This window comes from Cyanistes caeruleus, chromosome 3 (genome assembly GCF_971803275.1).
Source record: "Cyanistes caeruleus chromosome 3, bCyaCae1.hap1.1, whole genome shotgun sequence".
Classification (NCBI taxonomy): Eukaryota; Metazoa; Chordata; class Aves; order Passeriformes; family Paridae; genus Cyanistes; species Cyanistes caeruleus.
The window spans coordinates 7,850,873-7,878,116 of NC_141703.1; the positions used below are offsets into that span (position 1 = coordinate 7,850,873).

At 43.6% G+C, this 27,244-nt stretch overlaps 1 protein-coding gene across 1 annotated transcript in view; it reads left to right on the plus strand.

Moving 5' to 3' along the window:
* The window catches only part of MED14 (mediator complex subunit 14), a 34,868-nt gene extending 16,605 nt beyond the window's left edge, over positions 1-18,263 (plus strand). Inside the window, exons 13-31 of the mRNA XM_023923368.2 lie at positions 578-737; positions 1,122-1,316; positions 1,868-2,002; positions 2,433-2,509; positions 4,023-4,183; positions 4,462-4,608; positions 4,695-4,786; positions 6,044-6,196; positions 6,377-6,646; positions 7,870-8,025; positions 8,556-8,667; positions 9,287-9,418; positions 10,468-10,650; positions 11,317-11,552; positions 12,242-12,421; positions 12,629-12,736; positions 13,171-13,296; positions 13,902-14,091; positions 17,667-18,263. Coding sequence (XP_023779136.2) covers positions 578-737; positions 1,122-1,316; positions 1,868-2,002; positions 2,433-2,509; positions 4,023-4,183; positions 4,462-4,608; positions 4,695-4,786; positions 6,044-6,196; positions 6,377-6,646; positions 7,870-8,025; positions 8,556-8,667; positions 9,287-9,418; positions 10,468-10,650; positions 11,317-11,552; positions 12,242-12,421; positions 12,629-12,736; positions 13,171-13,296; positions 13,902-14,091; positions 17,667-17,740 — 2,887 coding nt within the window. The 3' untranslated portion in view covers positions 17,741-18,263. The remainder of the gene's footprint in view (positions 1-577; positions 738-1,121; positions 1,317-1,867; positions 2,003-2,432; positions 2,510-4,022; positions 4,184-4,461; positions 4,609-4,694; positions 4,787-6,043; positions 6,197-6,376; positions 6,647-7,869; positions 8,026-8,555; positions 8,668-9,286; positions 9,419-10,467; positions 10,651-11,316; positions 11,553-12,241; positions 12,422-12,628; positions 12,737-13,170; positions 13,297-13,901; positions 14,092-17,666) is intronic.
* The last annotated feature ends 8,981 nt before the right edge of the window (positions 18,264-27,244 follow it).

The following is a 27,244-nucleotide window of genomic DNA, read 5'->3' on the forward strand; positions in this document are numbered from 1 at the left end:
CACTATAGCTAAAATCCATTGGAGTATGACAAAGTTTAATTCCAAATGTGAGAATAAATTTGGCATCTTGCATTTAGTTCTTCATCTCCAAACTTATTCAGGTGAATGAGTTTGTTTCTAACATAACTCAGAGTGAAATCTAGCTCCAGTGACTTTTTTTTACTGTATTGCTTAGCAGCCTATGGGAGCAAAGATTTTCCTTTCTATACCAAAATGTAATTGACGATTCCAGATTGTCAAATAACTGCAATCTGCATGGGTTTTTTAATGTTTTCCTTCTATGTTTTATATTGTAATTTCATACTGTAGTATATAAAAATTTATTCAGCAAATAATTTCAGGGCTTTTCTTCTTGAACTAACAGCTGTCAAGCTGAAGAAAAGATGTAAAGATAGTGATAAGAAAATATAAAGTAATGAAATTTTCTGTGTGATTTTCCTGTATTTAACTTTTGCTGCAGTGATAGATGTTGGCTTAAATATGACTGACTTTTAATTTGACACTAATTCTCTGCACAGCAGTGTATTAGAATCATAAAACCAGTCTCAGGGTACTAATACCTTTATTTCCATGCAAGGTTCTGGCTTGGACAGCAGCGCTGCAGACAGTCTATAAAACATCTGCCTACAGTGAGCAGTGAAACTCTTCAACTAGCTAATTATGCCAGCCACCCAGTGGGAAACCTTTCCAAACACAAACTGTTCATCAAACTCACTCGCCTTCCCCAGTACTACATTGTAAGTAACTGAAAAATGCTTCTGTCTTTTGCTCCCTGTCATGGATATCCCAGGCAGTTTGTTGTGCAGTTAACTCTTAACATTAGCAACCAGGTGATTGGTGTAATGCTTGATTCTCTTCTCTCCCCGCTTCTCCTGTGGGTTTATTAAGCACTCGGGCTTGTACAGAAGGAGACACATACAGACTTATTACTCAGCAACCTTCCCATTCTCTGTGTTTTCTGAAAGGTTTGGTCTTTCTTCTCTTCTTGGATACCTTTCCTAGCCACAGTATCAGTACATTGGAAAAAAACTAATGTCTGTTCTTTGAAAAGGAAAGGATACGAACTGAATTAGATCTACTCTTAGCTTGAGAATCTTCTCAATTTGTTTTGTTATATTTAGGTTGTAGAAATGTTTGATGTTCCTGGCAACCCCACAGAACTAGACTACAAGTACCATTTTTTGTCTGTGAGCTATGCTGAGGGAGATGACAGCCCTGCCACTGCACTTTTACTACAGCAGTTCAAACCAAACATTGAGGAGTTGGTACTGGACACAAAGAGTGGCAAACAAATGAAAAGTGGTGTCAAGCGCAAGGTACGTGTTCCAAAAGCCATTGGGGTGGTTACAGTGCATGAAAGCTCAAGACAGGTTCTGAACATCAATTCCAGCTTTAGTTGCCATGTTTCCAGTGTTTGTATGGCTGACATCTTACTTGTAGTGGTCCTCTGGACTGCTTCTCTTAGGGAAATGCTGGGAAACTGTTTTGTGACAGTTGTCCTTCAATTCATGCCAGGCCTTCTCTGCTGCTCTCGGAGCCAGGGCAGAGCTCTGTGCAGAGGAGTGTTTATATATTGTGTATGCAGAGTGCTGGCATCTGTGATACACTTTGAGCCATGTGTAGATTTTGAAGGACTTGCAGGGGCTGATAAGAGTTACTTCTTGGGGCTAGGCTGACATGGCTTAGTGATCTACAAGTACTGTTTTAAGCATAGACTTTAACTGAATTGCTCAGTCCTGAAGTGGATCCTTTCAGGAGTTTGTGCTCGGCGTGATTCATTTAACAATTATGTTATTCTCTGACATCTCTTCAAAGTGTTTACTCCCAATATACAATGCCAATACATTTATCTTTATTTTAATTCTAGTTATCTGGAGATCCATGTTCCATAGAACCCAAGAAACCAAAACGGTCGGGAGAAATGTGTGCCTTCAATAAAGTGCTAGCTCATATTGTAGCCATGTGTGATACAAATATGCCGTTTATAGGGCTTCGGATAGAGGTAGGTATTAAAAATTATTTTGTTTCCTTCTTTCTCTCCCCTGTGTCTGATTCTGGTGTCTAGATATGAATATTTGGCAAATTTGTGGTCATGTGCTCATTCTGGAGTTCCCCTGCCAGCTGAGCCCAGATGACTCAGTCTTCTGCACTGTGTTGCTCTAGTCTTGTTACAGCTGCTTCTCTTAGTACAAGGCACTGCAAAAAGCTTGAAAAGTTGAGGGAAAAGGGAAAATGAGGATGAAAGATGCACTTGTGGGAAGGGTTGGGAGACAACTTTATACCAGATTTGCACAGACCATTTTTTGGCTTTCCTGCTTGAGGATGTGAAACATCTGTCACCTTCAGGGGGGAATAAAAAAAATCCTTGAAAATGTTACAAGTTTTTGGCTTGACTTTTTGTTTGGACTAACATTTTTCTTGTTCACTCCTAGTTATCCAATATGGACATTCCTCACCAGGGAGTACAAGTAGAAGGAGATGGCTTCAGCCATGCAATACGTTTATTAAAGTAAGATGATATTCTCTGTGTTTCATTTTATTAATGTATGTACACTTGAGAGAAAAAAAAAAGTCTTTTTTGGAGAATAACAATAGAAATAACAGGACAGAGGTGGGATTTTTGTTTTGGGGTTATTTTTCTTTTTTTTTTTTTTGGAGGGGTGTTAATACTGTGTATTTTGCACTTGCATGTGAAGCAGTGCTAGAGAAAGGGGAAAATTAGACGACAGTTTTTTTCCTTCATTAGCCTAAACTGAGGTGCTCTGAAAACAGTTTGACAGTCCTCAATCTTTAAATCCAGGCACTGCTAAGGAAGATGCAGTGATGATTCATGAACATGCAATTTTAGATCAGATCAGAGGCCTACATACTCCATATGTTATTTGACAATTATGTGAAACTGCAGAGGAAAATGCCAGGAATCCCAGAAAAGACAATTGCATGGTAAAGAGGTTGTAGAGGTAATAATATCTGAGAATCATACAGTAATTTAATAGGTTATTTAGGCCTAAGTGCAGGACTTTGCATTTGTTTTCATGGAACTTCATAAGGCTTCTGTTAACTTGTTCCTCTAGCCATCTGCAATCTCTCTGAAGGGCAGCCCTGACCTCCAGCATGTTAAGTGCTCCCTTCAGTTTGTCATCATCTGCAAATTTACTATTCTTCTGTATCATATAGGCTACTGAAATAGGTATATTGAAGTTCTTAATGGGAGGCCAATAGTATCTGCCTCTGTGTTAACCCTGAGGAATGCCAGCCACAATCAGCTACTAACTGGAAATGCAACAAATAAAGTTTAAAGTAAAAAAACACAAACCCTGAAGACGCTTCCTAGAGTGAAACCTTCACAACTCCTTTTCTGCTGCAGAAATGTACAGTGACATAAAGACACTAGTCTCCAAATGCATCAGGCCATACCTTTTTAACTTTGCATATGAGCAGAGAACTTGTGAGCTGAAGTTAAGGGTGGAACATGAGATTTCTGGCTAGATCCTCAAGGAATTTGAAAAAGAATTTGGCATGTTTTTACTTAAGCTTTATTTAGTCTGTCCCCTGAGCTCAATTCACACATTGGGATACGAATAAATTAGTGAGTACTAAGGGAACTGCCAGGTTGTTCATTGCATGTAGAGCAAGCTTGTTCTAGAAAGCAAATGAATTCATATTGCCACAGAACTTAGTTATTTTCATCTTTTTTGGCTTATTTCTCTGTACAAGAGCTTTCTATTGGTGAACTCTTAGTTCACCAGGAAATAGAACAATTCAGCAGATCCTTTAACAGTCTGTAATTTGCAGGTGTTGAATCCATAAATAAAGTGGTTTCAGCTCAGAGTGTTTTTGTGACACACTAAGTCCTTGAAGAGGAACAGGTTATCTTGCTGTGCAGTCCAGCTGCCTCTGCTGTTGATTTGTTCATTCTTTCATGTTCAGACTTGGGAGTCCTTCAGGAAATACTCAAGGCACTGTTGTTACTCGTGGAACTGTACTGTGTCTGATGGAGGTTTTGTTTTTGTCATGTATAGAATTCCTCCCTGCAAAGGTGTAAATGAGGAAACACAGAAGGCTCTGGACCGATCTCTTCTTGATTGCACTTTCCGACTACAAGGTAGAAATAATCGCACGTGGGTGGCCGAGCTGGTGTTTGCAAACTGCCCGCTGAACAGCACTTCCTCCAGGGAGCAAGGCAAGTTTCATTGAGGAACACTGGTAAATTTTGTTTCTTTGTAGTTTACACTGTTTGTTCCAGTAGTTTTCATGTCTTGGTGTAACTGGACAGCTGTCTGCTCCTAAGACTGCTAATAAACCACAGTGTACCTTAATCAAAATTCTGATGGCTGAGTTGATGCATTTTTGTTACTTGAATTTGCTTCCTGGTCACTTCCCACAGTTCACTCACAGTTTGTACATCACACCTCAGGAACCACTGGATTGATCAGTATTTCCCATCTCCTCACACTGCAGGACCAACCCGTCATGTTTACCTGACATATGAAAACCAGTTGTCTGAACCAGTTGGAGGTCGCAAGGTGGTCGAGATGTTCCTTAATGACTGGAACAGTATTGCTCGGCTGTACGAGTGTGTCCTGGAGTTTGCACGATCCTTACCAGGTACAGAAATCACCTCCTTTTTGTCAAAATGGTGGGCTGACAGATTACTGTGATTTTTCTCACTCTCTTCCCTCCTCTCTTCCCAGATATCCCCAACCACTTAAACATTTTTTCAGAAGTTCGGATTTATAACTACCGAAAACTAATCCTTTGTTACGGAACTACCAAGGGGAGCTCAGTGAGTAACTCCTAAATGGACTTTAAGTGTATGATTGAAAATAGGGTAGGCTTAGACTTCTCAGAATTTTGCTGCACAATTTTTCTTCGTAGTGGAATTAATATGGATGAATGTAGAAAAGACAGAGGGGTCTGCATTGCCGATTGGTTGGGTTGCTAGAAGCTCAGGATTTTTGAGAATTTCTGTTAGATGCTTTATGTTGTGGGAAGGACAGTTGTGTGCTTCTGACTGATGAAAGCTGGTGTGGCAGCCTTTTTCTGAAAACCTTTGTGTAAGTGTTGTTACTGCTCACTGCTGTACTGGGATATATGGATGGATATGTATTAGCTGAATGCCTAATTCTGCCTTAAAAGCGAGGACTCTAACGAAGTTTTAAATGTAGTGCTGTGTTTTCATTGAGGTGTTTGTTGGTTATTTTGTGGCAGTGCTGTTCTCTTGTTCAGAGCTCTAGCTTCATCTGTAGTATTTGAATTTACAACTTACTAATTACTTAAATAACTGAGTACTTGCTCACACCTTTACGTTAAGTGCTGGGTAGAGGAGGAAGTAAGTGCACGTTTATTTCAGATTAAGAATATAGTTTTGTGTGCAACTGTTGCAAAGTAGTTTGATATACTTGAAATTTGCTTCCTGGGGCTTTTTTGTGTTCATTTTCTAAGCTGAATTTCTAAAAGTATTTTTATGTGCATTTTATTGGGAAGTGTGTGTAAATATATATATGTATACATATATATGTTATATATATGTTATACATATGTATGTTATATATACATAAGTAGCCAGAGCAGCAGTATGGACTTTGCATTTAACTTCCTTACATATTATCCAGTAGTCATTTTTGTGTAATAGAACTTAAGAAAACCACCTTCAGCATATGTAACTTAAGAGTCCACCTCCAGCAACTTGCTAATCAGTTTTCCATACCACAAATCTCTCGAGTTTAATTTTCTCTCTCTCACTTTTGGCAGAAAAGATTCTTTTGCTTTTTTGGTTGAGTTGCTGATACAAGTGCCCAGTTCTGCGATTGCCAACAATCCAGAAAGCTAAATGAGTGTTAAAGCTGAGAGTGCTTTTTTTTTTCTTCACAACCTCAGCAGATTTTGAGGAAGGTGAATTAGGAATCTGTTGAGTTTTGATGAAAAAGGGGGGAAAAATTAAATCTGACCAACTTTCTTGTTATAATCTTTTATTACAACCTCATTATTACAACCTATTTGTTCTAGCTTCCAAGACCATTTTATGTTTGTGACATTGCAGATCAGCATTCAGTGGAACTCCATCCTCCAGAAATTCCACATTTCACTGGGAACAGTTGGCCCAAACTCAGGTTGCAGTAACTGTCACAACACAATTCTGCACCAGCTCCAGGAGATGTTTAATAAAACACCAAACGTGGTGCAGTTGTTACAGGTAATGTTCTAAAAAACTTCTCTCAAGAAAATTGCAAGACACTAGGGAGCTGAATTCTGATTACACTGTTCTCTTCCAGAGAGTTATGAGTGTTTATGGATCTCATTGCCAGAAAGTAATTTTCCCTGACCTTTCCTTTCAGGTAAACTACCTGACCTCTCAATATCCGCTCTCTCCCAGGTTTTGTTCGACACTCAGGCTCCATTAAACGCCATCAACAAACTCCCGACCGTGCCCATGCTGGGACTGACCCAACGCACCAACACTGCCTACCAGTGCTTCTCCATCCTGCCCCAGTCCCCCACGCACATCAGGCTGGCCTTCAGGAACATGTACTGCATCGACATCTACTGCCGCAGCCGCGGCGTGGTGGCCATTCGCGACGGCGCCTACAGCCTCTTCGACAACAGCAAAATAGTGGAGGGCTTCTACCCCGCCCCTGGGTTAAAGGTGACCACCCCTGTGTTTTCTGGCAGGTTGTCAATAAATTAGCTTCTAACTTGGAAGTGTGAATCTGAGGTGAAGAACTTGGTGAAGGTTTCCGTTGTGGAGAGCTGCAGTCCTTCCAAAATTCTGAGCACAGAAGGAAGTTTTCTGTTTATTGGTTGATCTGTCAATGAGTTTGAATCACCACATTTCCTTTTAAAAAAAAATATCATCAAGTGCTAGGATTTTTTATTTCTCTTATCTGTGTATTCAGGCATGCTTTTTTTGAAACTTGCTGAAGCTTTGTGACTAGGCACAATGTGTGCTCCAGGATTAGCAGCACCTGTTCCTCATAAACTGTGTTGTGTGGCAGTACACTGCTCATAAGTTGCAGGTGGGACAAAACTCCTTGTCAGAGGATTCTAGACAGGATTCTATTCTCTTTTAAAATAGTTTCCATCAGTGTGTGGCAGGAGCTTGTGGCTTTGCTTCTAAATACAGTGCTGGTTCACTCTTCCTGAAAAATGAATTTGTGGACACTGACAGAATGCCTGAGGGCAGCTTGTACCACTGCTAGTTATATTGAAATGCTGGATAATGGCACCCTTTGAGAAAGAGGTTAATTTGCTATGTATTTTTCTGCCAGTTGCAACTGAATATTAATTCTCTGGTATTGCATTTAACTGATCCTGAATATCTACCTCTTTAACAAATGCCAAATGAAAGGCTAATGGAAAGAAGAAGGAGATTGTAGACATCATTGTAAAGTGGTAGAAGAGAATGGAAATGGGAAGGTAGAGGAGGAATTAATTCAAGAAAGTTGTCAGGTTCCTCTGGGTACAAGAGAATGCTGTGGAATAGGTGACTTAGATGTTCTAAACCAAACCAGGGTAGTTGTAGGTGTGATACAGCAGCCCTGTAGGTTCTGGATACTGATGAGTTGTTCTGGAACAGGTATTCCCGAACTTTTTCTTATCTTTAAGGAGAGAAGAAAAATGTTGGTATTTCAATTTACTGGAGATATTTCTTGTTATAGAGACAGGTGTCTCTGTTTATTAATTGATATATTTTGCAGACTAATTATACTGTAATTAATGAATGCCCACTAGTATTTAGTTCCAGAGAACTTGCCTGTCTCCTGTGTGCTGTAGCTGATAAAGGTAGTGTTAAAGTTTAGCAAATACTGCCTTCATTTGTAGATTAAAATATAAATGGGCAAATTGCTAACAAAACTGCTTTTCCCACAGACATTCCTGAACATGTTTGTTGACAGCAATCAGGATGCACGGAGACGATCTGTGAATGAAGATGATAACCCACCTTCTCCTATCGGAGGAGACATGATGGATTCTTTGATATCACAGCTCCAACCCCAGCAGCCACCGCAGCAACCGCAACAACAGGTACCCTTCAGGCAAAATAAATGTTTATTGTCTTCCACAACAGTAGATTTCTAAGAACTTCATGTTCTAAAGGGATTAGCAGTAACAGAATGGAAAGAGAGACTATAAACCCACTCTGCTGCAGAATTCCCCTTCGGGCAAAACGTATTAATTTATTTTGCCATTTCTCATTCCAGTGTAAACAGCCCATAGCATGTGAACAGCTTTGGAAGGTCACATGAGACTTGCTGCCTAGAAGCAAAGGACTGAGGGAGGGAAAACAACTGTTTCAGATAAAAGATGGGAGGGACAGTCAGGAGGCTTTGCTGTTACAGGGTGGCAGATAAAAGAAGAGAGGTACAGAGGTATTATGTCTTTAGAAGAAACTGTAATAAACAGTGAGCACTGAACCAGATAGTATAGAAAATCAAACAACTGTGTGGATGAACTTGTAAGACCAAAGCCTCATTAGTATTTTCCTGCATATACTTAACTTTTGTTTTGGTACAAAATGATCAAAGGTTTTCCTTGTCCTGTGTTGACAATTTCAGCCATTTGCAAAACAGGCAGGAGCCTCAGGAGCATATCCTCTCACCTCACCACCCACCTCCTACCACAACACAGTGACACCCTCCCCGTCCATGATGCACACACAGTCACCAGGTAGGATGGCTGGGAGGATGGGAGCTGATCCTGTACTAGAAAAAAAGGTCTTTGTGCATGCATGTTTTTCTTGTATTTGAGCTGTGTTTAACACCACATTAGCCAAGGGAATGCACCTTGCACTGTGGGGGGAAAAAGCAGGGTTCTGCCATGAATGTTTTGGAAAGTACATTTTGAAGCTAAAAAGGCCCATTAAGTAAAACTGTCATCTTTAGCTGTGTAATATTTGGGACTGTTTCATTATTATAGTTGATAACTTGCTAAGACAAAAACCTGATAATTTTCAATACCTGCTTCTTCAGAAAAGCTTTTCATCTTTTCTTTTCTGCTCTCAGCTGTTGTAGAACAACAGCTGAAAATATTTAAATTTAGGGAAGGACTGGGTAGGGAGGAAATGCCATTCTTCAAGCCAGATATCATGGGAAGTTTCCTTTGTGTGGTAAATCAACCTGAAAAATATAACAGCCATGCATGTACAAAATAAAACCATTGAGTGCAAAAACAAATTTGCTTGAATCTTGTTTGCTGTCTCCCTAAAAAGGAGAGAGCAGCTGATAGAAAAGATTAGAATAGAAAGATGGGAAATATGTATAACAAGTGATGTGATGTCTTTGGTCAGGAAATTTGCATGCTGCAAGCTCACCTAGCGGGGCTTTAAGAGCACCATCACCAGCATCCTTTGGTCCAACTCCTTCACCTTCCTCTCTTGGAATCACAATGGGACAAACAGCTAACTTTGCCAGCCCACATGGTAAGTTCTTTACTGGCAGGTGTATATGTAGTGACAGGGAGGGCAGATTGGCTTCTTGAAATTAAGTCTTCCAGAGCAGACTTAAGTTAATTTAGAAAAATTCATGGTTTGTAATTAGCTCAAGTAGCTGTTTTCATATATGTGTGTGTTAGCTGTTAACAGTAGTCAGAAGTAGCTGCATGGCATGTTGAGGCATTCCTAACATGTTAAAAATTGACCCTCAGTCACTTTTTTGTGCTTACTAATGTGGGGAAATTCCATGTGGTCTTGTAGCAGAACAGTGGCTGCAGCTTTTAATGAGCATTTTATTTTGTTAGATTAGTTAGTGTATTTTCACTGCTTACATTTCCTGGAAAAATAACTGGAACAGGTTAGAAATTCAAATACTTGCAATTTGAAAATGTCAAAGTCTGTCTGGTTTGACGTATCTGTATGTGAGCAACGTGCCTTTTGGTAGTTTCCTTTATTAATTTTGTTGGTTATTTTGGAAAGCTGCCAAAACAATCCTTTGTGTAATCACAGTGCATTGGAAACTGTTCTATAGATCACAGCAAGTGAACGGTTCAGATGTTAATTTTCATGCATCAGTTTGACTGTTGAGATGAACAAAGAGAGAGATGTAGCACAGAGTAGGTTTAAGGTTCTGATCAATCTGTATAGCAGAGATACATTTGCAGCAATACCTGTAAGATGTTGAATAAATAAGGAACTGTCTGGCTGAGGCTTCCATTTGCTAAGGAGCAGTGGAAGTCCAAGTCTGTAGGCGAGAGCTTCTTTTGGTTTCAAACCTATTACTTGTTGAACATGACAATTTTCCTTAGCATTCAGTTCTACTTTTTTAAAAATACAGCTTGGAAATCCTTGAAATCTGTGTCTTGATTTTTGCTCTCATCCCTCACTTGTGTGTTTAGTGTGGCTGTAACAAGTAGTCTAAGAGCTTGCAGGCACTTTCATGCTTTACAGATTTTGGTAACCTTCTTTTAGATTTCTCTATTAGAAAGCCTTTTACTTTAAAAAAAAAAATAATAATGGTCTTGTAACATCTGTAGGTACCATAGACCCAAGCTCACCATACACCATGATGTCACCCAGTCAGCGTGCAGGGAATTGGCCAGGATCTCCCCAGGTCTCTGGTCCATCACCAGCAGCACGGATGCCTGGAATGTCACCAGCCAACCCTTCCCTTCATTCACCTGTCCCTGATGCCTCTCACTCCCCACGAGCTGGAACAAGTAGGCTTCTTTATCAGTGTTATAACTGTGAAACGCTCATGTTTAACATTTCTAGTTGTGTTCCTTTTGGTAGTTCTTGTGTCAGTCTAACAGTCCTTACTGTCCTTGTGCAGTAAAATGTCTAAGGAAATTAAGCCTTTTTTCTGTCCTAGTTCAAATCTTCAATAAAAAATTGGGAAAGTGAGCTAAAGCATACAGCATAAATGTCAACAGGATTGATGATAGCTGTTGTTGTAGTGCAGAAATCAGTCTGAAACTATTGAACTCCATGACTAAGAGAAAAGTTTTCAGAGTGAAAGCAATAATAGGCACATTTGCCAACCCAAATACTAACTTTTCACATCATGGATTTGTAATGCTGCTCTTGCACGACTGATTTAGCCATCTTTACATCCCATTGAGTTTGTTGTGCAAACCTGCTTCTGCATGCTGCAGAAAGAGGAAAAGGGAGGAGAATTTTAATGTTACTGAGACTCTTTGCATGGGTTCAGGATCAAAACTAATTCCTTGTCTGTCTGATGCCTATCACTAGGCAGGCAAATTCTTAAATAAGGATTGTGCTTTGGCCCAGAGGACTTAACTGATGAACAGTGACAATTAAAGTGAGCACATATCTTATGTTTCAGCTTAAATCGTCCCTTACTGCAAGTCCTTGTGTCCCCACAGGTTCCCAAGTCATGCCAACAAGCATGCCTCCACCTCGGAAACTACCTCAGCGCTCTTGGGCTGCATCCATTCCTACAATCCTCACCCACAGTGCCTTGAATATTCTGCTCTTGCCCTCTCCTACCCCTGGGCTTGTGCCAGGACTAGCTGGCAGCTATCTGTGCTCCCCTCTTGAGCGATTCCTCGGGTCAGTGATTATGAGGAGGCATCTTCAGAGGATCATACAACAGGAAACGGTACGGTTTCAGTTTGAATGGACCTGTGGGTATGGCTGCTCCATGTCTTTTAAATCAGGCACAAGCTGAATTGCTTCAAATAAAATAACTGTTTGCTGTTAGACTTGTGCTATACTTCTGATTTTTGCTATCTGAAGAGTCAAAATGTAGAGAAATCATTTAGTTCCACTTTTCTACACAAATCAGATGTTGAAAACCTGTTTGGTCAGGTGAAATTTGGTAACTGTTAAGATAGCAAGTCTATGGCCAGACTTTCAGATACTGTGGGTTCTTTGGGTTTAGCCATGTCCATTGGGAATTTACTAGAACAGCCATAGGCTTACTGTGGGTACCACTCCTTAGCAGGATTGCCAGAGGAAGTGAGTTACTGGTTAATGTTAACTACTCAGTTGGGAATGTTACTTTAGGGTTTGGGACAGACAAATGTGCCTCTTCACTTTCGTGGAATGGATTCAGTGACAGAAAGAAGCCAAATCTGGCTTGAGCTTAATTCTCACGGCAATTTTACCTGTATTAAAATATCATGTGTTTCTTTCTGGAAAGAGAGGTTGATCACTATACTTTGAAGAGGGAGTGAGAAAAAGAGAGAGAGAGAGAGAGAGAGTGTGTGTGTGTGTGTGTGTGTGAGTTCATGCCATTTAATGAAATGAATGAATGACTAATTGACTGTGAATTTCCTTTTTATGCAGCTACAGTTAATAAACTCCAATGAACCAGGTGTCATTATGTTTAAGACGGAGGCACTGAAATGTAGGGTTGCTCTCAATCCCAAAACCAACCAGACCTTGCAGCTGAAAGTAACACCTGAAAATACAGGACAGTGGAAATCAGAGGAGTTGCAGGTTTTGGAGAAGTTTTTTGAAACAAGGGTATGTACTGAAATCAAGAATGCTGATGTTTTTGTGCATTGCTTTTAATCTCTGGTGTTGTTTTGAGTGGTCCTGCTGACTTTCCACTGGCATGTGTAAGAGCTGCAAAATATAAAATTGACAGCTGTGCATGCTGGTTGCGCATTAAATTAAATAAAATACATTTATTATCTAAAATAGGTACTACTAAATAGTGTCTTTCTTTAGGTTGCAGGACCACCTTTTAAAGCAAACACCCTGATAGCCTTCACAAAGTTACTAGGGGCTCCCACGCACATCCTCAGGGACTGCGTACACATCATGAAACTGGAGCTGGTAAGTCAACTGTTCTATTTATTTAGTTCACCCAACTTTGGTAATTATATTTTTGAAAAAAAACTGTTGTATCTTTATCTACCAAGAGACAAATTACTCTAAATTTATACATAAGTTATTTAATGTTGTTGGAGAAGTTACTATTTTTCTTCTAGCTTTCCTGGAAACACTCAAAATTTCTCACTTAAACTATGATTTTAAGGAGCTGCAGGCATCTTACTGCACAACAGGCACATGCATAGGCTGACCAGAATAATTCTGATTGCGTTACTGTGCCCAGTTCTTTCAGAGTTATTCTGATTTCTCTAAATCTGGCAACATCTGCAGGTTTAGCTTAAGAGGCACATTTTGTGGTGCTTTCCTGTTTCATAGCTGCGTGTGTCACTGACATGAGACCTTTGCTATTCTTTCTCTGTGCTGCTCTCTCTGAACAGTTCCCTGACCAGGCAAGTCAGCTGAAATGGAACGTGCAGTTTTGTTTAACAATCCCTCCCAGCGCTCCTCCAATTGCGCCTCCAGGAACACCTGCTGTTGTGCTGAAATCCAAAATGTTGTTTTTTGTAAGTAGAGCTGTTTTAAAATTCTAACCCTGCATGTCTCTGAGATCAGCATGAGTTCATAGTGAAGCAAGCCCACTGTATCTGACAGCTGTAATAGCTAAAAGTGGTGTGCTGTTTGGAATCCTGGATTTGCTTGGATCTCTTCTGTAATGAGTTCGGTTCGTATTCCTACTCTCCTTCCTACTAAAGCACAGCAGCTCCTCGTGTTTCGTGTTCTTGGAAAGATGTTGACAATGTATAAAGTTCAGCTCCCTCTGGGCTGCATATTCAAGTGCTCAACTTGTGGGTGTTTAATTCTTCTTTAAGGCACTAACAGGCTAGATGGGGCAACGTGCACATTAGTGGTGCTGGGAGAGGAGAGCAGGGATTAAATATTCAGAACAAATCTACATTTGTTGTTGTGCCTGAGGCAATGCTCACTGTGGGGTGCTTTTGAGAAGACAATAGTCTCCACCTGATTGATAATTTCTCTATTACAGAATTGTTTGAAAACAGGGGGGTGGAAGTACATGCTGTCTGTAGGCCTAGACTGTTTAACTGTTAGAAGTTGCACTGAAGTACATGGTCATTTGATTTAACACACTTTTTGTGTTGTTTCCCCGCAGCTTCAGCTAACACAGAAAACAACAGTCCCACAGGAAGCTGTTAGTATTATTGTCCCAATTATTTATGATATGGCTTCGGGTACAACGCAACAGGCTGACATTCCCAGGCAGCAGAACTCTTCTGTTGCTGCTCCCATGATGGTTAGCAATATTCTAAAGAGGTTTGCTGAACTGAATTCACCACGACCAGGTACTGTACATGTCCAGTAGATATATTCTCTTCACCCAGACATCTGTGACAAATCTCCAGTGTAAAACTAAACCTCTCTTAAGTCTGAATTCTTCTTGGTTTCTATCTTACTTCTTTAGTGATTACAAACTCCTGATGTGACAGGCAGCACATAACTTAATAGGAAGTACTGGCAACACAGCAGAAGGTTGCACTGATGATTCAGGCTGGGTTTTGCTGTTCTGCCCAAGTGATAGAGTGCACCCACCTCTTGTTGGCCCAACTCTTGCTGCTCAGTAGGAGTCACACTTTTTTGACAAATGGGCCTAGAATGAGTCATAAGAAATATGCTATGGCCAAGTGTCAGTTTTCATGGTTAATTATGAAGTTACTCAGCTTAACAGTAGAATATAAAGGGATGTTAAAATAGTTATCAGAACTTGTCCACGTGCTGTGAATGATTTAAAGTACTTGCAGTGGTTGTATACTCCTTTGTCAGTGTTTTCACTAGCAGAGGTGCATACAGTTCTGTCCACCAGAAGTGCTGTGAAGTGTTTGAGCTAGGTTGTTCAGAGTGTTCATTGGCCTGTAGGTAGTGCACCGTGAGCAGCATTGTGCTTTACTTTCCCTCTTGTTTGTCATGCCTTTTATTTTTTTTTAGTATCTAAAACATGGAAGAGCAGTAGCAGGTTTTTTGGGCAGCATGTTGTCTGTAAGCAGTGGTTTGGGATTCTAATACACAGGTGGTTCATAAGAACAGTAACTTTCAGTTTGATGAAGAACAAAATTTTTCCAATAATCCAGTGAATAGATTAAAGTTGTGGACTGAAGTTGTGAATCCAGAGGTTGACTCTTACTTCTCTTTTGTGTAATTATTCATCTCGTTGTTATGCAGTAATTTTTACTATGCTTGATGGATTATTTCAATTGGTAGAACTTGAGCAATGTTTACCTTAAATTGGTGTGGATATGCATACATTTCTGAAAGTTGTGATGGGATTTAAATTAATATGCACTTTCTGTTTAACATGTAGTAATAGTGTAGGTAAATAGGAGTGAAAATAGCCTTGAGGGCATGTGGAGTTCCCTGTAGGAGTTCTGTATGTGGAAAAGAGCTGTTGTTTGTATAGCACTTTTATTTCAAAATACATTAACTAAACTTCAGGTGTTGCTTTTGGAAGGTGCTTCCCCACAGAGTTCCCCTGGTGTGGGGCAGGGTAGGTTCTTGCTTTGCTGTTTGTTATTGCCCTGAGTTGTGTTTTAGAGTAAACCCTCCACAAAATACCACAGGCAGAGCAAGTAACTGTCAAAGCTGCTCTGGAGATGCAAGGTGAGATGTTTTCTGATGGTCACTAGATAGATCAGAATGGACAATTTTTGTTTGTTGTTCGAGTTTTGAAGCAGTTTTGGAATCCAGTATAGGGAGCAAAGTATAGTCGGGGGAAAAAAAACCATAGGAAAAGCACTGGAGCCACAAGCAGAATCTTGTCCAGACAAAGGAGAACGTAGCTGGCTGAGCAGAGGAATTTTCTAGTAGTCCTTCCTCTGACTTCCAAAAGAAAGGATGAGTCTGTATAATTCTATTTATTTCCACCATCACCCAGCAAAAGTAGGATCTTCCCTGAGGACACTTGAAATGCAATTTTCTCTGTTCGTGTTGTCAAAACATACATTATTATATCTGATCAAAGAGAACAAGAATAGCTTCTTTTCTTCACCATTGAAGGGTGATAGGAGAGCCAGCAGATGAAAGTAGATAGCTGGGAGACTTCTCTTAAAAAAGCAGTACATGGGAGATCCCAGATGCGTGTCCTTTCTCGTCTGATGCTCCTTTCTCTTCTGCTGCTCCTGTGCTGTACCCAGAACTTTCCTGACTTTCCTACCTGTTAGCTCTCTGCTGCACTAATTGCAATCTGCTTGGTTAAGGGAATTTTTCAGTGTTTGAGTCAGGAAGGACCAGGGCCTCCCATCATGCACAGATGATGTTACTGGCACTGTCGTTGTAACCTGCAATCAGTGTTGCCTTGTTCTGGCTGTATCTTTTTTACCTTTCTCTCTTTGTGAGAAAGTATTTTGTATTCAGCTTAATTTTCCTCTTAATAAAATGGTAGTGCCTGAAAAGTAAGTTCTTTTGAAAGAGTTTTCTTTTCAGATCTGTGGGCAAACACATTCTGCTGTGTTTAACAGTAAAATGTTGACTCATTGTGAGTACATGTTGTCTAAGACCACTTTACCTATGCCTCCATGGGAGAAAATACTTTACTTTGGGGAAATACTTGTATGAACTGAGAGGAAATCAATGTCCTGAAATAATAACTTTAAATTTGAGCTATAAGTCCAAAACCTACAGTATGTAGTGGACATCGATCTGGTAAGGAAATTAAAGTCCCTATGGATGCTGGAGGTGACCCTTAGAGAGGAGCTCAAGGGACTTGTGATGATTCTTAAAGCACTTCACGACTCTTAAAGCACTTCACAACTAAACATTTTTCAGTGTCTGATTTTCAGTGATGCAGTGGATGGTATTTAGCCCAGATTTGTAGCTTTGATATGATAATGACCTGCCCAAAATAATCTTGGGAATCCCTACTATGGCAGTTAAGATTAATGCATCCCAACAGGCTCTGCTCTTATCTCTTTGCTCACACTGTTGCTCCTTCAGCAGCAAAATTCAATGTCTTCTATTTGATATTTCTTGAAATATGCAGGAAAAATTCAGCCCACAGTGACCAGGGTGCAACAGTGGCTATTAATTGTATTCTCTTAGCAGGAAACAATAGATGAAAATCACAGCTGCCTTTTACTCCATCTTTTGTTGTTCTTATTTAACCCTTTCCCTTCTCTTGGTTTTAACTTCTTTAAGCTATTCAGAACATGTGTGTGTTTTTGTCAACAAGTGCTGGTATTTAAAACTTGGGGTAGCTGTGGCTGGTTTTTCCTCTCAGTATTGAATCTCAGCTGTTGGAAACAGAAGTCCACCTGCTCTGTATTTTATTTTGCAGTTTAGATGTCAAGGGTAGAGCCAGAGCGATTTGGTTGAAAGAAACAAGATTCCTGACTGTTGCCCAGTCTTGGAATTAGAAATGTTTCCTAAACTAATCTTAGGACAGAAAACATCTTCCAGCTGTTTCAGACTTGAGTCTTTCAAAATGTTTAGTTTCTGCTTGTAATCAGTAGAAGTAAAACTTGATAAAGTTGGGTAATTTTCTTTGTAAGATGCGGTGCTCTTAATTATTAACATACAGAAAAAATGGGACCACAGTCCATGTGCGATCAATTCTAGCATAGATTCAATCTGACATTCAAAAGCAATTAAAAGTTAAGAGCTACTTGCAATTCCATCACCAACAAGAGCAGTCCTGCTGGGAAAGCTGGAGCTGTTTCAGCTGGTAACTCCCACAAATCCCAAGGTCCCTGGAGGTCGCTGGGGTTTGGGAGTCATGGCGTGTCTGCACCCCAGGCTCTGCCCTGGGGGCTCAGGGGCTCAGCAAGGAAGGGCTGTGGGGTGTGGGGCTAACCTGTCTCTTTTCCCTGCTCCAGAGTGAGGAAGGGCTGTCCGGGGCGCGGTGCTAACCTGTCTCTTTTCCCTGTTCCAGGTGAATGCACAATATTTGCAGCCGTTCGTGATTTGATGGTTAATCTTACGCTGCCCCCTGGGGGGCGTCCCTAGACACTTTTAAAAGAAGGCTGAAAGTGAGACAAAACAGAAAAAAAAAAAAATTAAAAAAAAATAAAAATAAAGCCTTCCGTTAAAAGAGGACGTTTTAATTTTACCTTTTTTTCTAAGAGCTAACTATAAACTGGCAAACTTTCAGGGATGCACTTTCATCACATGAGTATCACCACGACTTTTGTATAGTGCTGTTGTATAGTGTGTTTTAATGGGAGACACTTCAGAATAGGTAATAGATTGAAGTATCAGCTTGCTGGTAATAGATTTAATATTCTGTTTTATACTATAAAGATTATGAAAATGCCAAACTTGTTTGTTTTTCTGTTTTTCTTATGTTTTGGTGTAATAGTCTTTTTTTAAGCAGGTCTGTCATTTTTGAATACTGTAAAACTGTGACAAACTTTATATTGAAGCTGTATTTTAATATGACTGCTTTGAATCCTTAAACAATTTATTTGGGCTTGTTGTAAACATGTCCCCAAAAAGCAATATTTAATAAACTGGATTAAAAAATCTTAAACTGGATGTTGTATCCTCTTAAACTTTATTCCTCTCCCCTGCTGTAGCTACTGGTCAGATCTCTTATGTTCACACTTCCTGCAGTGTCTCTGTATGTGATCTTGCTTACACACACATGTGCTGCTAACTTAAAAACCCAAACAAATCTTTATTTATTTATCCTCTGGGTTCAATTCTGTTCTACTCGCCAAAACAGAGTAGAACAGAATTTTTTCATTTTCCTGGTTGTAAAAATAACCAGTAACTACTTAAAATGGTGCTTAATTTCTTACACCAGGAACTACATCTTTTCTGTCCCAAAAGCAAAGCTTAGTGGAAGAAAGAAGCTTTTGTCATCTGTTGTGGAGTCTGTAATAGCAGACTCTTGTCTTATTGTAGAGGCAGGTAAGGTAGAAGCTGGACCTGCATACCACAAAACTGGAGAGGCTGATCCAAAAAAAGAAACAACCTCACATTTAACTTCCTGAATTGGATGTTTGTAGATAACTTTGTCAGTAATGACTAAAGGCTCTTGTAAATTTAATAAAATGTCCATCCTTAGGAGTTAGTCATTTTACCATGAGTATTCTCAAATTTTTGTGGAGTTGAAGCTGGTTTCCTGACTTCCTACAATAGTGACTTTCAGCTGTGCTGCCTCCCTGCCTTTGCAGCTCCCTGCTCAGCTGAAAGATGCTTTAAACTAATTTTAAATATCTGTTAGTGAATGTATTCCAGACTGCCTTGCTGTCTTCAAGGCTGCCCATTGCCCCTACAACTGTCACAGTGCTTCTTTCTCTGAACCTCTTGCTGCTAGAAATCACCTTTTGGTTGGTGCCCACCTCTGATTTTAGTGTTGTACCTGTGGTTTGAGAGTGGGTTCTGTGTCACTGCTGCTCACCTGTGTGTATCTAACAGATGGTTATAGAGCTTCTGCTTCTGAAAAACAAAACCCATCCCCTGGAGTGAAAACCTGCACTTCTTTAAATGCTGCTGCTGCTCAGTTGGAAAGAGCCCATATTTCTGCCTCTTTACAGCTAAACTGATGTTTTAAAATTGAGAGGTGACACAAGGATGTCTGAAAAAGACTGGCTATGTGCTGGTCACTGGTCTGGTTTTGAGGTGGGAGCATTCACGTGCCTAAGATCAGCTTCCTGACACGTGTCCAGTACCTGCTGCCCCTTGTGGGAAGGGGCAGGGGATGTGGAATGTGGTGGCAACAGAGCTGCAGCACTTGGAAATTAAAGGGAGAGGCCTCCTCACAGGGCAGAGAAAACAAAACATGTCACTACTGACAGATGGTTCTGGACTGACACTCCAAATCTCAGGTGATGTGAAGGTTGAATTTTGTTTTGTATTATACACAGCACTCGTAACATATGCTGCATTTTAAACATTTCTCCTAAATAATGAAATCCTTAAGGAAAACACTACTAGTAAAAGGAAGCGTTTCCCACTGACCAGAGACACTTTGTTACTAACAAAGCAACGATTGTGTATTCACCATTTTTTTGTTTTTCATGTGTATTTACAACTTCATATTTTAGTTTCATTTTCCATGTGTTCAGTCCCTTTTTCTGGCAGCCAGATGATGTAATCACCTGCTGCACTGGGACTATCTGTGGATTCCTTCCTTATGGCAGATTTCTTTTTCCATTTATTTCACATTGAAAGTGCTGCAGTGACTCCACATCCTTCAGTACTTCTAGAGGATTCTAAGTTTCTGATCTACCCACCTGTGAGACAAGGATGGGGGCACTGAATTAAAGAGAGGAAAAATAGTTGTTCTGAGCTGATCCACAGCTCTGGCTTAGAAGTGTTAGCCAGTGTCAGATGGAAACACATTTTAGGTGTTCAAAAAGCCATGCCCAATGGCAGCCATAGATTTTGTGGCTTTCCAGGTAACAAATCCTGATCCTGTTAAAGGTTTCCTCAAGATAGAAAATAGAGAAGAGGATTTTTTGAGCTTTGCAAATACTCAGAAAAGGAGCGGAATCCAGGTGAGGTTCTGAGGGGTTTTGGTTTGAAACTAAGTTTAATTCTTTGTTATCTTTCCGTGTTTGAGTGTTCTGCAGGTCGCCTGAGTCTGCAGATGTTTTTTTAACCGAGTTTACAAAGGCTGCAGGGGAACAAGCTCTGATGATAAACTGCTGAGACAAAACAAAGCTCCATAAAACCAGAAGCTGTTTTTCTTTACGAGCTGCAGTTTGTCTTTAGGCATGTGCTCAGTTTCATCTGTCAGTTGAAAGTTACTCTGGTTCACAGGCATTTGAAAGCAAAATCTTCTGTATGAAAAATAGACTACTAGGAGAGCATTTGGGCCATTTTAATCAGATCTATGATTAGTCTGTCAAAGGTGTCACTTCAGAAGTTGTGCTACGCTGGCCATTTCAGCTCAAGTGGTTGTAGTTGTTCCCCTGGCCCAAATTTCCCATCTACCACGGACTTTCAGAGGTTTTTAAGTTAAGAATGTATTTCGATAAATTAACGTGTAATTGAAATGTGTTAACCATATGTAGCATCGAGGCTGTAATTACCGAGCTGTGACTCTGTGTAACCCCATAATAGCGATGTAATTGAGACTTTCACATTTAGATTAAATCACGCTGACTTCAAGTACGCGACGCTTTTCCGGAGGTGCTCCGGCAGCCGCCGGGGGTTCGCTGCTCTGCGGGTGGATCATTATTTTGGGGAATGCTTTCCAGGCTGAACTTTGGCTCCGGGAAGCGGGTGCTGAGCTGGCCGTGCCGCTCTCCCGCCTACTCCCAGCTCCGCACGTTCCTCCGGAGCAGGAATTCATTCTTTGGGAAATGAGCCCTGGGAGGGTCCGGCAGGAAGCTGCTCCGGGAGATAAGGGATGCCGAGCCGGGAGGGGCCGAGCCGGGAGGGGCCGAGCCGGGAGGGGCCGAGCCGGGAGGGGCCGAGCCGGGAGGGGCCGAGCCGGGAGGGGCCGAGCCGGGAGGGGCCGAGCCGGGAGGGGCCGAGCCGGGAGGGGCAGCACGGATGCGGGGAGCTCCGGCAGCTTCAATCCCTGCCCGGGAGCTGGCAGAGCCCCTGGAGCAGGGATGTTCCCTCGCACTGGGCTGCGGAGCTCCCGCTCTCCACAGCCGGTGCTGCGGGACAGCGTGTCCCCTCTGCGGGACAGCGTGTCCCCTCTGCGGGACAGCGTGTCCCCGGTGCGGGACAGCGTGTCCCCAGTGCAGGACAGCGTGTCCCTGCTGCAGGACAGTGTGTCCCCAGTGCAGGACAGCGTGTCCCCGGTGCGGGACAGCGTGTCCCCAGTGCAGGACAGCGTGTCCCCTCTGCGGGACAGCGTGTCCCCTCTGCAGGACAGCGTGTCCCCTCTGCGGGACAGCGTGTCCCTGCTGCAGGACAGCGTGTCCCCAGTGCGGGACAGCGTGTCCCCGGTGCGGGACAGCGTGTCCCCAGTGCAGGACAGCGTGTCCCCAGTGCGGGACAGCGTGTCCCTGCTGCGGGACAGCGTGTCCCCGGTGCGGGACAGCGTGTCCCTGCTGCGGGACAGCGTGTCCCCTCTGCAGGACAGCGTGTCCCCGGTGCGGGACAGCGTGTCCCCTCTGCAGGACAGCGTGTCCCCTCTGCGGGACAGCGTGTCCCTGCTGCAGGACAGCGTGTCCCCGCTGCGGGACAGCGTGTCCCCGGTGCAGGACAGCGTGTCCCCAGTGCGGGACAGCGTGTCCCCAGTGCGGCACAGCGTGTCCCCAGTGCAGGACAGCGTGTCCCCTCTGCAGGACAGCGTGTCCCCTCTGCGGGACAGCGTGTCCCCGGTGCAGGACAGCGTGTCCCCAGTGCGGGACAGCGTGTCCCCAGTGCGGCACAGCGTGTCCCTGCTGCAGGACAGCGTGTCCCCTCTGCAGGACAGCGTGTCCCCTCTGCGGGACAGCGTGTCCCCGGTGCAGGACAGCGTGTCCCCGGTGCAGGACAGCGTGTCCCCGCAGCTCAGCCCTGCCATGACGGGTGTTCCTCCTGCCGTGACGCCCCAGCTCCACGGGGAGCTCCAGAGGGAGCTGCCTTTGGAAGGCATCACTCCTGCTAGCAGGGCACCGGGGCTTCCACCTGCGCCCGGGCTCTGGAGAGCAGCGGCTGAAGGGAGGGAGCTCGTCGGGAATTACGGGAAAAGGCGCTGTGAATGCTCCAGGGTGGGAAGGGGTTTGCTGACATCCCTGCCCTGTGTTAGGGCAGGCAGCTCCCCGGGCTCAGGGGGTTCAGGCTAGAAGGGTTCCCCCCGCTCTCTCCACACCTGGGGATGTGCCTCCCTCATGGATGTCTAACCCTTCTCAGGGTCACTGCAGATGATCAAAACCAGACAGAGTTCTCCACCCTCAGGAAAGCACTCACATCTCCACACAGCCGTGACCTGGTGTGAGGGCAGGGAGCCCCAGCTCTCACCTGCAGCCCCCCGGGACCCCCGGGCCAGCCCAGCCCTCAGCAGCCTGCCCAGAGCCCTCCTGGTGCCCTGCCTGCTGCCACCACGCTCCTTCCCACATCTCCATTTTGGAGGCTTCCTCCGTGAGGAGTACGCTGCTGAAAGCAGCTGGCAAGCTGGCAAAGCAGCATTTAAAAGAGAGAGAAAAGCACTCCTGTCCTTTGGAGCTGGTTTTGCAGCAGAAGGAGGGAGGGGGCGGCTGGGGGGCTGCAGGCCAGGCTGGGCCTTGCTGTGCTTTTGGCACAGATCTCTGCAGTGTCGGTCCCAAAAAACAGGGACAGAGCCAGCCTGGCACAGGGCTGGGAGCTGGGATGAAGCCTCTGGGGCTGCTCTCACATGAGCTCCCACCTTGCTGCTCGAGGAGAGGAGAGGATGATTGAGAGGATGATTGAGAGGATGATAGGACAGGACTATTTCAGTGGGAGAGGACCTACAAGGATCTTTTAGTCCAACTGCCTGACCAATTCAAGGCTGACCAAAATTTAAATCACATTGTTAAGGGTGTTATCCAAATGCCTCTTGAGCACTGGCAGGCTTGGGGCATTGACCACCTCTTCAGGAAGCCTGTTCCAGTGTTTGACCACCTCTCAGTGAAGAAATGCTTCCAGTCTAAATGTCTCCTGACAGTGCAGGTTTGAGCCATTCCCACGCACCCTGTCCCTGGATCTTCTGGGAGAAGAGCTCAACATCTCCTCTCTATTTCCCCTCCTCGGGAAGCTGCAGGGAGCAATGAGGCTGCCCCAGCCTCCTCCAAAGGGAACACACCCAGAGTCCTCAACCACTCCTCACAGGACATTCCTTCCAGCCTTTTCACCAGCTTTGTTGCCCTCCTCTGGACACACTCAAGGATTTCAACATCCTTGTTAAACAGACAGGCCCAGCAGAGAGTACAGTGGGATAACCACTGCTGGCACCTTGCTGTGCCATGTCTGGTGCCCCCCGGGATGGGCTCTGCTCTCCTGGCTGCTGGAGCAACACTTTTCAGTGTGTTTCCAGCCTCTCCTCTCCCCTTCATACTTGCAAGGTTGCTGCCTGTGAAGTGCTGAGATGTTGTAGGAGCTTGTCATGGTTTCCACAGCCAGCTGGGAAACCACACTGTTCACCCTGCAAGTGCCCCCACAGAAGCTACTCCACAGCCTGACACTGGGATTATCACACACTGCTGCTGTGCAGTAAGAGCCAACACTTTGACTTGCTGATCTGTGTAAACATCAGCTAGCAGCACAGATACATCTTGTTTATTTACATCTGTGCTCTGTCCTGCCATCAAAAGGGGGACAAGGACAAGGCAAAGAAAAGAGGTGATTGTGTACATGTGCCATCAACGATCTTGAAGAAAAAAAATAAAGGAAAAATGGATGTATGCTTTAATGACTTGGGCAGCCTGTAAAGCTGACTGATACCTAGGGATTTAACTATGTGAAAATAGCTATTTTGATAACAGTACTGTGTAAGAACTGAAGTGTAACTTCAAATACTGCTGGGACATCCTCCTCCCCCACTGAAGCAGCTGGTTGAGCCTGGCTCAGTCCTGCTTGGCTGTCACCTCAGTGCCCAGAGGAGAGCTGCCAGCTCCAAGCTGAGATCTAACCTGTGTTTGAACCCAGCTTTACCCTTTCCACCTGCTCTGCACTCAGAGTTCAAGTTTTCCAGTTCAGCTCTCGATTAAGGTGTCAGGACACTACACCAGAAGCTGCTGAGTGGCTCTCCCAGCAGCACCATGCCAGCAGCTGCTGCTGTGGAGAAACATCCCGTGTGTTCTCCACCATCACAGAGCTCCAGCAGCCGGGCAGGAGTCGGCTGGGAACCCAGGCTCAGACCTTGGCTTTTGCCAGGCAACTCTTGGCACCCACAGCGGTCCCATTGTTAAGTTTTCTGCTTGCAGGAGTCTCCAAAGGGTGGTCTGTGTTTAAATGTGTGCTTCTTCTGTTAGATAAAGTGTGCCAGGTAGGGACTTGGGCTTGCTGTGCGGAAGCTGCAGGACAGCAAGGTCTCTAGCTCCGTGTGGGACTGCTCCAGTGAGATCTCTGCAGGCTGAATTGGCTCAGGGTGAGTGTGGAAGAGTTTGGGTGTGAGTCAGTCAGGGATGTTTGCCCCAGGGGCCCACATGGGTCACTTTGCAGTGTAGGCACAGTTCCTCTCTTCCACAAAGCTCCACGATGAATGTACAGGCGTAATATGCACATTCAGGGTAGCTCTGGATGCTTGGAAACAATATATTCCTTATGATTTCTGCGGGCTGGAATTTACCTTGGGAGCAACTGCTGTGCTGGGTGGTGCCTTTCCATTCATGGAATCTCACAGACAGGAACCAGGGCAATCTTTAGAAATAAACTAATTCTTTTCTATGCTCCAGGTGCCCAGATCCACACACAGTTGGTCGTAGTCAACTTGAATTCATTTTAGATTTGAAAACACACTTGGTAGCTGCGGAATCAGGTTTGTAAGTTGCTTTTCTCGACACACTTTTGCATTTGTTTTTCCTCTTTGTTTTGTTGCAGATGGGTGCCTTAAAAAAACCCAGAGTTTGCCTACACACCTCCTGCCTCTTGCTCGCTGCACAGCTTGGCACAGCGTGGTACCATGCATGTGCAGCTCTTACCCAAGAGTCAGCTGCTCAAACAGGGAACGATTTCTGAAGATTTTCAGGGACAATGTTGAAGGAATCAGCCTTTTATTCAAACACACTGTTGTTTGCAGCATGCAAACAGTACATCCTGGCCATCCTGGAAGAGGATTATTCCAGTTTGTTTCATTTATTTCATACCCCAGTGGCATTCAAGGTGGGGTAGTGACTGCAGACAGTTTGCTGAGGCCCGAGGTGACCCATCAGCTGTGTGGGTTTTGTTGTTCAGATTTACTTGGCTTGTGGGCAGATTAAAACTTTTGGGCCAGCTTGGTGGAGCACAGCAGCTCTCCTTCATTCTTTTAACTTTTAGGACCATAGACATCAACAGAAAGTTACAGAGGTAACCCTGACCAGAGTATTTCCCCAGAGTCCTCTTCCTTCCACAGCACACAGCACGGTGCAGCCCCACACTGTGCAGGGTGTTTGTGGGCAGCAGTGCCAGAGCTGAGCTCAGCACAGTCGTGGCCTTCCAGGGGCACTGCTGCAGCTCTTCCCTTCTCCCTGGTGGGTTGGAGACCTCAGAGAATGACTGTGTTCCTCAGAAATGAGAGTTTCTTCTTCCTCATGTCCAAAGGGATTTGGGAGGGAGACGTGAGATTCACTGTGTGCAGTGCAGAAGGTGACACTGCTCGTACAGATGTAAAAAGAAAAATAAAACTAGGAGTTCTGCTTTGCATTCCATAAGAAATGTAGAACTGGCAGTGACCTCCTGTGTCTCCCAACCCAGATCCATTACAGGCAAGTGTGCTGTAAAATGCTGTTTATAAACTTGGCAGGCTCTGTCTCAATTATGGGCTTTTGCCTGAACTCCCAACTCCTTCCTCCCCGTGTCCCCAGCGGGGGAGGCTCGTGGAGATCCTCACTGCTCTGAGCTTTGTGGTGCACTACAGAGATAAAGTCAGCCAGAGAAAGCTGTGAACATGAGGTGATATTTGTAAGAATCCAAGGAAAAAACCTGCCCTTTTCCCATCTTGATCCAGTCCCTTTGGGCAGAGTTAGGACTAGAGTCAGGCAGCTGCTCTTAAATTGTGATTTTAGAAGCATCTTGCTTCTTTCTTTCTCAAAAAAACCAACAAAATCCACACAGTCACAGCACTTTCAAAGACTGATCTTGAAGCTAACGAGGAGTGGAGGCAGCAGAGGGAGGAGAGCAGCAGGGCCTGGCCCAGAGGTGCCCGGTGTCCTGCAGAGGGCTGGAGAGAGGAACAGCCCCTGGATGCTTCTTCCCTCCTTCCCCATGGCCTCTCTCCAGCCCTGGTGCCGGGACATCCCCCCTGCAATGGAGAGGGAGCCAGAACATCCTTCCTGCATCACTGTTTTCCTTCAGTGCTTTCCATACCTTCCTTTTTAAGGAAACAGATCAAAGTCTTACTCTGATTCTCTTTGCTTTTCCAAATTTTCCTCCCCATCTGAATCACACAGGCATTCAAATACATAAATAAAAGTAACCTACTCCATCCCATCCCAAATCTTTGCCAGGGTGTCAGTGCAGGCTCAGCCCAGTTCAGGGAGCGGCAGAGAGCAGCTTAAAGCTGATGAAATGAAGATCACCTGGGCTGTGCAGGAGCAGGCCAGCCCTGGAGAATTCATTCACGTTCAGAATGAATTAATTCATTCCCTGAGTGAGGGATGCCCTGAGGAATAATGTTCTATGTAGGAATACTTAATTCCATCAGAATAGTTTTGTCCATTTGTGCTACTCCAGCACTTGCAGGAGATGCAGATTTTAAAGGACTTTTTGAAGGACTGGAGTGCAGAGGCTACAAGGCTTTGAAAAACAGAAATATTACCAAAGCCAAATTTTAACAGAGACCAGAGAGGAAGAGCTTGAGAAGAAAAAAAATGGAGTTAAGAATGCAAATGTGTTTATTTTCCAGCTAAGATTAAGCTGCATGTTACAGGGAAATTCGTAAAGGAATTTGTCAGTATTTAA